A 12,421-nucleotide genomic window follows, 5' to 3' on the forward strand; every position below is an offset into this window, starting at 1 on the left:
ATACATTTTTTAAAAATTTTATCAAAATTGTTTTGATAAAATTTAATTATTTATTGTTTTAATTTAACAGGCTACACACAATAGGAAATATGCCAAATGGAAAGCTACATATATTCACAACTGTTTGAAAAATGGGGAAACTCCTATACCTGGTCCTGCTAATCAAGGTAAAATATGTATTTAATATAAAATTATGCTATTAAATATAAATGTAAACTAAAAATAATACTTTTTTTAAATTATATTTTGAGATGATCACTATTAAAATGATTATTTTTAAATTTATAAAATTTTACATTTACATAGACACGTAATATTTACATGAAATAAGATGAAATGTATATTTATAATAGCTAATACTGTATAATATGTAACATAATCAAATTAGCTGATTTTAGTTAATAAATTCATTTAAGTATTAAGAAATATCAAATTAATAAATTGTACATTATCCCACAAATTACAAATTACATCATACAAATTAATATTTAGACATTGCAGTATTAATAGTTGATCATTATACAGCTTGCACTACACCTAAACTATTGAGTCATTTTGACTTTTGGATCATAGAAATGTGAGTTAAGTCAAATTTAAAAAATTTATTTCCTGAGTCATTGAATTCATATAATTAAATATTTATACTTAAAATAATACAAATACAGTATTAAAGTACACTCAAATCTGTTTTTGTGCGGTATATGAATTTCAATCAAATTGGTATACTGCACAAAAAAATTGCACAAAACAAATTGTGCAAAAAACAGATTTGAGAGTATAAGATAAGAGAATGTTAGAAATAATTTTTTTATATTGTTTCTTCTCTTTCATACAATCAAATACTTCAATAGTTTTGCATTTGGAAACCGAACAATTAATGGGCCATTTTAGATGATACCAAGGCTTTAGTTTATCCTGTTTCAAGCAGCTTTGTTGAGAACATTTTGTCCAATTTTCTCTGCTAAATGTTCTCACATGAAGCATTGTTTAGTGGTAAAAGATACAATTGTGATGTGGTTGATACAGTAATTTATTAAGCATGGTTTCAAATTCATTTAAGCTTTTAATTTATTTGCATCTTTACAAAATTTTATCATTTACAAACAGTGTTGTGGAGTCACCAGAGTCTGATGTTTTTGATCAGTTGGTAAAATTCTCTCAACTCTAGTGACTCTGATCTCAAAAGTTTACTATTGGTAAAATGTGAAGTAAGAAAAATACTTTTTAATTAATTAGTGTCTAAAGAAATTTCTTATCTAAATTTATTGACATGTCCATTTTCTATCAAAATGATATTAACCTAATGAAGGCTATTTCATAGCAAAATGTTATGCATATCTCACATGACGCTCTGTACTTTCAGGAAATAGATTTATTAATTTAAGGCCCACCAGTGGCCAAATGGATAAAACTAATGAACACTTGTAGTTAGTCATGGGATTGCACTTGGAACATAAATGCTTATGGTATCATTTCAAAGCACCAAGCTTACCTTTTACCAAAGAAAAACTCCCAAGAAAAAAATTTGACTTCCATTTTGGGTGTCATAATTTTTACATCTCATGTTTTTCTTTGGATATCAATTTTTTTTTTTTTTTATTATTAATTGAACTAACTAATTTTTTTCACACTACCCTTCTATTGGTTTTGAGTTACTTATGGCTATTTATTATAGCTTTGATAACATAATTTGCTCTTAAAACAATCAATAATCAATACAATGAAAAAAGTAAAACCAAGATCAGAATCTAACTGCAACAAACTAAAAGAGGGAGAGAAAACTGAAAAATGTAATTAATAGGATTGTTTCAGCTTATTATTCACTGGTTCTTGCGGCACGATTGCACCCGTTGGTTCAAGACATTTGATTTTTTTTCCAAATTTCATATTATAAAATCCTATTGTATACTTCAGTTTAGTCAACTGTCAGGAGGAAATTAATTATTCCTGTTGTAGCTGGAGTGGGAGAAACTGTTTTATGGACTAATTTATTACATTATTCATCAAATTGTTATTATTTGCATTTTATTGTATTTAATTTTTTCTTGAAACTATGAAAAATTATGAAATAAATTTAAATCAGTTTTTCATATAACTAATAAATGTGGAATTCTTTTGGCTATTAAGATGAAGTGCATTTCTCTATGTACGCACTAGCACTTCCTCGATTAACGTTGATTAAATATAATGAGCTAAAATTGCTCATTATATTGAATCAGTGTTCAAAACCTAAAAAAGAAAGCTCAAAATTTTATACTGATTCAAATTATCACAGCATTTCATTGATTTGTATTTAATACGATTATTCCCAAACATGAACCAATCAGCAAAAGGTGGCAATTCAATGTAGCGTTGTACTTCCCCTAAATCTGTGTTTGTTTGGTGCAGTTTTGGAAAAAATATAATGTCATGGATGCCATGGGCAATATCGCCTTCACTTGGCAAGAATTAAATGATAAATGAATGTACAGAGTGTGGAAGATATGGCTGGAGTATCCAAGGATTATCAATGAGAAGAGCTTATCATTGACCAAGAATCCAAAGAACTTGCTACAGATTTCCTTAGTAAAAGTTTGGTAACAATAACCGAAATCGTTGATCAAATTATAGCGAATGATCCAGGTTTTGAAAGGAGTGCAAAAGTAAGATGAGGCATTTTGAATGCAATCTCCTGCTACTGACATTTGCTTAACAAAAAAAAAAAGAAAGTGACAAATGACACTAGATGACTTCATTGCAAAAAAATCAAGAATTTCAGAAGAGCCAGGACCTTCAAGACAAAAATGAACTTTATATTTCTGTGTCCATATGTTTGTTATGCAACATATATTATTATGCAAATTAATATAAAATTAACTTAAAATTAAAGTAAAATCTATTTAATTTTGGTCATGTTTTCCTTTTCTTATTTACTATGTGTTAAAACAATCTTGTTGATGCTGTTTCATTTAGTGCTTTGTCGCCTAGGAACGTATCGTAAGCGCTAAAAGAGGTCTTACCGTATTTAAGTTTTTTCAAGATAAATTCATATCCACTTTTTGATTCTCACCATCAATTTTAGTATGACTTTTTATAGAGAAATTTTAGATAACACTGAGTACCTGAATATTTTTATCTTTCCTATAAAAGGAGTCATAATGTCACATTTTAAAAAAGAGTAAGGTTTGAGTTGCACATTGCAAATTTGCTGGAGTTTGAGTTGGACTTTTTAATTTACCGACTTCACCACAGTATAGCAGAGTCAGTAAACTAAGTTGGTAAACAAACAGTCTGAGGTCCTTTGTCATTCTGAACATTACAAGTGTTAATTGAAGGCTTGTGTCAAATAATGTTTCAAATGCCAAAGTAGCATTTCCAGAAAAATGAGAAAAACCAAAAATACCCTAAACTTTACTGGAGCAGTTAAAACAATGATTGATTACAATTAAAGATGTAGGAACAACAATGCTGCAGAAAATTGGGTCAGTTTCATTGCAAAATAGTTTGCTTTTATTGTCTTTTCTATCCTGTGTAATAATTATCCTGTGTAATAAAAAATTGCATATGCTCATTTTGCACACATTTTAAAAGTTTAATATATTTTGGTTTCAACATGAGGTTCTGCCTTTAAAGTACCTATTTTTCTTGTAACTGATGTCTACTTCCTTATTTATGCCACAGCATTTTAAAAGCTGAATGTTTTCGAGTACTTAACAAAAAAGATGTGCTAATGGAAAAACATTGCTTGTGACATAATAGCTCTTGCTAGCCAAACCTATAAATATCTTTAATGAAAGCACAGATTGTCAAAACGAAAGTTATGCTTTATTTGGATTTAGTCAGTATTATCATTTTTATTACCAGACTTCAGAGATCTATAAAAGTCTGCTTTTTCTGGACTCAGACCTATTATCTATGTGTAAGTTTCTTTCTTCTTTGCACTTTTTATTGGAAGCAGTTTACTGATGGCAGATGGATAATCTGCAGTCCATTAAAGAGATCCAGAACTTGCCTGTGTGCATGACCTTTGTTCAATGACAATAAGAAAAATGCATTGCATAGTTGCAAAACATCATGGAAGCTCTTATTTTAATGACAGTAAGTTTATTGGACTTAATCTGAACCCACTGCTGCGGTAATTTTCAGACATTTTCACGAAACATTTTCTAAGGTACTGAGCCCCTTTGTCATCCTGAGCTATCTTGTTGATGGGGAAAGGATTAGCCACTTGACTGTCTTTGATAATAGTGAACCAGTCTGATGGCATCATTGGTGCTAAAACATACTTTTTTTCCTCAATGTGAGCAAAATCTCTGTTACATGGCAGAAAGCTGTGCCCTGTAGACAGAAATTTTTGCTCTACTATGGAGCAAAACTTTGTTTGATGAGTAAAGCACCATTGCAACCATTGTCCAGTTATTGTTTTGTTCAATATAACAGTATGACCATAAGATAAACTTTTATCCTCAAATCATTGTTTTTCATATTTGGATGTTATAAAATTCAAAGAAGCCATTAATAATAAATCAATAATAAAAGAAGCTATTTCTGTTGAACCCCTTTTACCTATAGATTCATGCCACAGGTACTGTACTGTACAGTACATAGTGCTGTTTCCTATGGTAGGCTGATTGACACGAAAATTATCACATGAATACTGCCGGAGGTAAAACATCTCAGAATGTGGTGTAAATAGGACTTTCTGCATATCTGCATGCAAAACTATTGCGTTTTCTTTCTGCTGTGAAAATTTTGTATCATTCTTAAGTTTTTCTTAGCATTGTGTTAGCTTTGACATGATGTTCTTCACTTTCTTTTCTTATTTTTTCTTCATTCTATTCAGAGTTAGCTGCTTTTAATTTCATATCATCGCATTTTCTACATGTGTTGGACCAAACTTTAGATTAAATTCAGACAGGAAAATGTGTTGTTAGAGCCAGTATTTTACCTTTAATCTTTACTAAATAGAAAAGCTATTTATCATGAAATACCAACGATAGCCTTAAAAATCGGGCTATAAATTGGCTAATTAAATGATTGATATAAAGTAATTTGTTACTAGTGGTAGACATTAAGCGCCATCTCTTATGTAAGTTAATAATTATAATTTAAGTAAATATTAAATAAATTTAGAACCTTCTGGAATAAAAGAACTGACCCAGGGTGGGGCTTGAACCCGCAAGCTCCATTTGCCGTGCGGTGCACTTGCCAGTTACACCACCTGGACCCCAAGCAAGTCTTCACTTCCAGAAGTATATTAATTTAGATATAACCTTACTGGTTAAATACAGCTGGCTGGGGACGACTCCTACGTCCATGGCCTAAGAACAACTCCACAACAGCACTCAGCCAGCCAACATACTCCCCGGCAAGGTATATATATATATATATATATATATAATATAAATAACATCACTAAGCCCAACGAGTATATAATGGAATACCAATGATTGCCTTAAAACTTGGGCTATAAATTGGCTAATTAAATGATTGGTATAAAGTAATTTGTTACTAGAGGTAGACAGATAAGAGATGGTGCCTAACATCTACCTCTAGTAACAAATTACTTTATACCAATCATTTAATTAGCCAATTTATAGCCCAAGTTTTAAGGCAATCATTGGTATTTCATTATATACTCATTGGGCTTAGTGATGTTTATTTAAGCTATTTATCTTTAAAATTATATTAAATACTTACATTGGGGTTCACATTTTTCTTAAAATTATCATGCATTTGTGAAAGCAGCAGGTCAGGTGTCAAGTAGAACTGATCTGTAGCACACTTACGATGAGAGTAATGTTTCTCAAGCTGATTGCATCTTTTATTTCATCTTTTATGATGTGAGGTCAATTCAAATGAGTACCCCTCTTGTCACTGAGATTAGCACCAGAAGTTAATTTTTGCTGTATAGTCTGCAGATGTCTTTGCATAACAGAAAATATGTCAGTTTTTTTGGTAAACTTCTTGCTACTCAGCATTGACGTTTACACTATCTGCAACATGCAAGTTATTGATGTACTTATGTGAAACTACAGTATGTATGATTGTATCACTGTTTTGAATATTGTTATGACAAACTTGCAAAAATGCAGTCATGAGATAATAGAGTAAACAATAATCATACCTGAAGTTGAATTTTCTCTGCCTCTTTGTGATTGGAACAGATTCCATTGATGCAGCATGTTTGCTGATTGTGTATAAATGCTTAAAATCTTTGAACAATTTAATTTTCTGCAAATACAACATGTTACAGCCAGCCTTTCTGCAAATGTTGTTGCAGACTTTTCCCTAAATCAACAGAAAACAGCATTATCAGCATAATCATGTGCATAATTTTGCACCTCATACAAATGAATGTGTAATGATTTTCCCCTTATTTGGGGGCTTTACAGTTTGTTTAATTTGCCCACTGCATGATAAATATTTATTTCCTGACTCCCTCTGCATTTTCGATTTCTTATACCAATTTCTTATTTCAATTTGTTGGGTTGTCAACACTTTCCTAAATTTTGCTTTTGTAGCTCTGAAGAGGTGAGAGTGAACACTAGCTTGTCTGTCATTTTGTATGCATTTGTATGCAATATATTATTTCAAATTAAAATAAAGTATTAGAAATATTTATAGTAATTTATTTTTTGGATCAAATAAAATGCAGAAACTATAAAATAAATTTTATTTACATTTTAATTATTTTTTTTATTAAGAGTTCTGTACTAAAATTATGTAAGTGCATTCATTGCTTTTAATTTGTTCTGTTATCAATTTGTCATTTGTCTGTAGAACTTTTTTTTTTACTTTGCTTTTGTATTTTAGAGATATAAACCAATTTTTTAAAGTCTGATATTTATTTTAGACTCAGATGAATTCTCAGAAGATACACAAGAACAATCCTGGAACAATCCATCAACAAGTGAATGGAATCAGCCAACTAATTACGTGTCTCCTCCTGCATTACCTACTCCTAATTCCGGTGTTCCTAATTCTCTACTCACTCCAGCACCAGGAGTACACGCACCTCCGTCTACACCTAGTGGTTCAACTCTGCCGTCTCCGTCAGGAGGGAGTAGTTACACACCAACTAAAACTCCTAGTATGTATATCTTTGTTGTATTCTTAAAACATTAAAAGAATTATATTTATGCATGACGAAAGTTAGCCAAATCAGAACTGGATTGAGCTTAATTGTTCTCCAGAATGAAGTAACTGTTGCTAGAGAAGCATGTTAAACTATCTGAGATTAAAATTTATTTGTTCCGTTTGTAAATATTTAATTATTTTTTAGTAATTGGTTGTCATTATCTCATTCAGATGGCATAGTGCTTTGTCCCGAAGATTTTCACAAAGCTCAGAAGTACTGCAAATGGGCTGGCAGTGCCTTACAGTATGAAGATGTATCAACAGCAATAGATAATTTACAAAAGGCCTTATTACTCCTGACCACCGGAAAAGACGAGTAATTCGAACATCCAAATCAAGTCAATTTGACAATAATCATGTCACAGCCGCTTTTGTAAATAGTATTCAGCTCTTTCAGTTTATGTCAACGTAAAATTATCTCGGTTTCCAATGTTTAAATGTCGTTTAAAAACACTGTGATAAAAAGATTTCTGGCCCGTCAAATTTTATTTTCTGCCGCTCTGTTTAGAAGAGAGAGCGCAGTGGTGTTTTTAATCTCTTGACATTGTTTAATGCCAATAAAATTGTTCTGTAAAGCATGTAAAACTTATTTTTCAACCATCTAAATAATTTAAATAAAAAGCTTTAATTATTGTTTCGTTTCGACTTTTTAAATATTATTATTAATTAATAATAAACGCACAGAAAAAAGAGACTAGATATTCGCTACACAGTGTTTACTTGGTGTCGTGTGACATACCATTTTCAATGTGATGTAATCAAGTTTATGACCTGTTAAACTGGTTTCATTAGAAGGCGTAATTATATTATCAGCAGGTTCAAGGACAAAGGTTATCGACTTTAAACGTTTCCTTTTTCAATATTAACGTATAAAAAAAGAGAGATTTTTATCTCAATTTTATTTTTGGGGGAAAATTGACTTCACTTTCCCCATCCTTTGAAGTAAAATGAACTCTCCCATTTCAAATTCAGTGGCATATTTTTATATTAAAAAGAGGGAAGTGGGTTTAAGTGCTTATTCTAATTGTTTTCGATAAGAGTGCGGTGATACTTTAACCTTGTATGCCAACTAAATTTATAATTATTTCGGAATTAATATATTATGAGCAATGCTACGATGTTTTTCCTGCTTGCAGAATGGAGGAGGGGGGAGAGAAGTTCAATAGACACCTGCATTATCTCGTCGGTATATTTTTATTCTACAGTTTATCCCCTTTGTTTTGGGACTCAGTTTCTCAGTGGATTACTCGGGGATTTCTAGAGATTTTAATCTAAAAAAACAAGCAAAAATTTTATTTTAAAGTACAATAAAACTCCAGTTATCCGGAGTTCCCTCCGACTTTGTTATACACACGTGTACTGTACATAGTCTAATTATGTACACACGTACTGTACAATACATAACTGGGTGTTTAAATTTAAAAAAATTGATTATTTTAAGCAAACATTCACTTATTCGGATGGCCCGGAGTTCCAATTAATTCGGATAATTGGAGTTTTACTGTGATGAATCGCAGATTGATCCTAATCGGAAAAGAATTGTTTTTGTTATAAATTTTTTAAAATTTTTTAAAATTTGCATAATTATATTATATTAAAATTAAGAATCATTAAATATTTTATTTGGCAAATTATATCGCAAAAATATACAAATTTTTGTGTATAGAAGTATGAGGAGCAGTGTTAATGGATCTATAAGCCCATTGCTACTGGTGTTCTGCTGCTTGTTTTGTAGATTGAGGCGAAATGGAATAATCATTGCATTTTAAAAATATAATTTAAATACAATACAGTATCACCATTTTAAAAAATGCTTTTTGATTTACCGATTTACGAATTTTCTAGAAAAAATCCGCCTTTAAATAATTTAAAACTATACAGAATTCCAGAAAGTTTTGCTTCTTCAATGGGGAAAAATGAAATAAATTGTTTCAATAATGCAGAAATGTAAATGCCGCATATAAAAGTTCACTCAAATGAAATTTAAAAGAGAAAAAGAAAAGTTAAATTTACTCGCGCCGTCTCGTAGAATAAAAACTCTTCTTAAGTAATAATTAAATGAGGAAAAATGGAAAATTAGATACGATATCAATCAGGCGTGTTTGTGTCCTTCATAAAACCAAAACTTTGTGTCGGAATCAACCTAAATCTAAATGGATTGTGCTACATTTGTACGAAACATAACCTTGTGTAAAGGTAATGTGTACCAATTAGAAATACTAGCGTTCTCGTTTTCCCTTATTTGACCTCCAATCGACATTTCTGTAATGGCGAACATGACACAGATACGTTTTATTTACCAGTAACGACCTACAGACATAATAACCCATAAAGCAAAGGGCGACGCAAATTACACGCATAGAAAAATTTATTTTGCCTTTTTGTTTGTGTTTATTTAACCTTATTAATAACAAAACCCGAAGTAGAAAATAATCTGATCGATTTTCTAATTAAGTTTAATTCGTTGTTATTTATTTTAAATATGTATCGACGATGACCCACTTAGTGTACGATGCAGACCAGCAATGCTCCCCAAATGCGTAGTGAAGCCATCTTGTTCGGGGGTATTGTAAAAAGTAATATTTTCTGTCTTCGCAATCTCGTTCACAATGCTAAGGAAGTCTCCGCATGCCCGCTGAGGATAAGAAATTTTGAATTTAAAATTCTCTAACGGTATTGGTTGGTTTTCGTGTGCTTTATTTATCCGCGCGACGGCATTTAACATTTAAACATGGAGGTAGACTAGAACGAATCGATAAAGTTTCGACGCTACCAATATTTAGAACGTGGTTGCATGGCATCCGCAACGAGCGAACAAAGGTTTTCGATCCAAGGCCGCTACACGGAAGAAGCATCGAGGTTCGTCCTTGAACTGAGATGGCGACCGTGAAGACAGCGCTTTCCGACCCTGAACAAGAGCTGATTGACATAGTTGTGCCGCATCGACCTTCAAATGACCTTGGGATTCGAGAGGAGGTGTGGTTACTCCAAAGCGTCCAATCGTTACGGTATGATGTCACACACAAAACCCATGACATCACTAAACAAATGTGGTTGTTCACAGGTAAAGGTATTGATCCAGCTGTGATGTAAAAATTAGTATCGATTCACATAAGCTATACGTACTGTACGACTACGGCACGTACTGTACGTGTAACCGGGTTATATTTATTCTGTGCTTTATGGCAGCTGCCACTGTTTTGCTTACAGCAACCTTGATGATTATCCTAATAATAGTTTTGAATATTATCCTGCTTTTTTACAACAAGAATTTTAAAAAATAGAGAGAAGAGAAAATAAATTCCTGAGCTTTTAATAATTAGCTTCAGATATATTCAAGTTAAGAATTTAACATTTGTTAATGACAAAATAAATTTTATGTAGCTATTATTTATAATAAAAATAAATTAAAGTTTAAAGAATTAATTGGGATTCTTATTAAAGATAGGATGAGTTTACTTTTAAATGAGGTATTGTTGACACATTTAAATATCACAGTAATAAATATAAAAACCACTCATAATAGCTCTTATGTAAATAACATATTTAATAATACTTTTTGTATAAAGTGAAATATACATTTTTGAAATATATCCATACTATATACTTAGTATGTTAAATACCCGTTCATATGTAACAGATTCTATAATAATAATGGTTAAGGGGCAAGAATTTATCCTCTGAGTATCACTGACACTTAGCTAACATTGTAATTACTTTTATATAAGCAAAAAACAAAAAAGAATAATGATGTACAGCATACTCTGCAGCATCAATTTTGTACATATCAACAAAAAACTTCATGTTGGCAATATATTTTATAAGCAGGGGCAAATTTAAGGATGTGCTGAATGCAGCTGCATCCCCCATCTGAGGTTTTACTCGGTAAAAACTAGCAAGCAAAGCCAGGTAGTATCTCAGGTAGTAAAACATTTAATAAGACACATAGATTCCTTCCTGCATTCCCCTCTAAAGATTTCTGTAGAATGCCCACAGAAATAAAATCTTGCTAGCTTGGGATCTTATTTTTCATTAAAGCAAACATTCTTTCATTTAAATATTTTTAATGACTGTTGTTATGATTTATATAGTTTTTTTGTATGTACTGTGACTTTATTAATTAAATATTGCATTTCAAGCACTTAGATATGTAAATAGTCAACAGAGAAAAACTATAGATATCATTAAATTACTATTAAAATAAAGCTATAACTCTGTAACTCGACGTTTCACTATTATTTTCCATTGTGGCATATAGTAGGGGCACTTGTCATGATAGGAGCCATACATTGCCTATCAAAAATATTTGCATACTGAATCCTGTGTTGTAATGTAATTGAAATTATACATATATATATATAAATTCTCTAGCTATAACTGTTGTATAATAAATATCAGTTATGTTAAGAATACATGCATTTGGGTATGTATTCTTTGCATTTGGGTTCGAAAGGCAATCTAAAAAACTGAGAAAGTAAGTTTATATATTTATTAAAAAATTAATTTCTTTTCTTTTGTATCTAAATACAGGTATACCTCGACTACGTCCCTCTCGAGTTACGTTGTTCCCGATTTTACGTCGTTTGTCAAAAAAGTATATGGAAAAATAAAAATCAAGTTTAAGTCAGTTTATTCGACTTTAAATCCGTCCACCATAAACATTGAAGTCGTAATATCTCTAGAAAAGCGTTGAAAGCACATAAAATCATATTAAAATATGTGCATTTACAGTAAATATTAATACAATCATCATAAATCCTAGGGAACGAACCATGAAAACATCTGTGTTTCTGTGTTGTCGTCTTATTTAGCAGTCTTTAAGTGCCCATTATTGGCGTTTCCTCCATTATTGGCATTTAGTTATGACGTAAGTCGAAACTACAACTTACGTCGTAACTACACAAGTAAATTCGACTTACGTCGCCTCTCCTGGAACCAATTACCGACGTAAGTCGAGGTATACCTGTACAGTACATATCAATGTTTCTTTTTCATTACTTACTGGGTTTATGGTTTTGTAGTTAGGATATTAACTGTTTAAAATTTGGTTTGTGTTTTGTAATTTCATTGCATATTAATTCCTTTTGGAATTGACTTGTTAATTGCAAATGATATTTAGATTTAGTAACTTTCACAGTTGAATATAATGATTTGCAACTACATGTGGTTCCAAATATAGATAGTAAGGAGCATGTTGCATTATTTTAGAAATATGTCTCCACAGTTAAGTTGCAAGTTACACTTACAAATCAATGTGTATATCACACTACATAATAGAAAATATACAAAAATATTACATATG

At 31.2% G+C, this 12,421-nt stretch overlaps 1 protein-coding gene across 1 annotated transcript in view; it reads left to right on the forward strand.

Moving 5' to 3' along the window:
* Positions 1-7,752, forward strand: part of Vta1 (vesicle trafficking 1) — a 29,079-nt gene extending 21,327 nt beyond the window's left edge. The window contains exons 5-7 of the mRNA XM_067278533.1: positions 71-167; positions 6,836-7,072; positions 7,291-7,752. Coding sequence (XP_067134634.1) covers positions 71-167; positions 6,836-7,072; positions 7,291-7,439 — 483 coding nt within the window. The 3' untranslated portion in view covers positions 7,440-7,752. The remainder of the gene's footprint in view (positions 1-70; positions 168-6,835; positions 7,073-7,290) is intronic.
* Positions 7,753-12,421: the final 4,669 nt, after the last annotated feature.

Source organism: Centruroides vittatus, unplaced genomic scaffold, assembly GCF_030686945.1.
Source record: "Centruroides vittatus isolate TY-2023 unplaced genomic scaffold, ASM3068694v2 contig_808, whole genome shotgun sequence".
NCBI lineage: Eukaryota > Metazoa > Arthropoda > Arachnida > Scorpiones > Buthidae > Centruroides > Centruroides vittatus.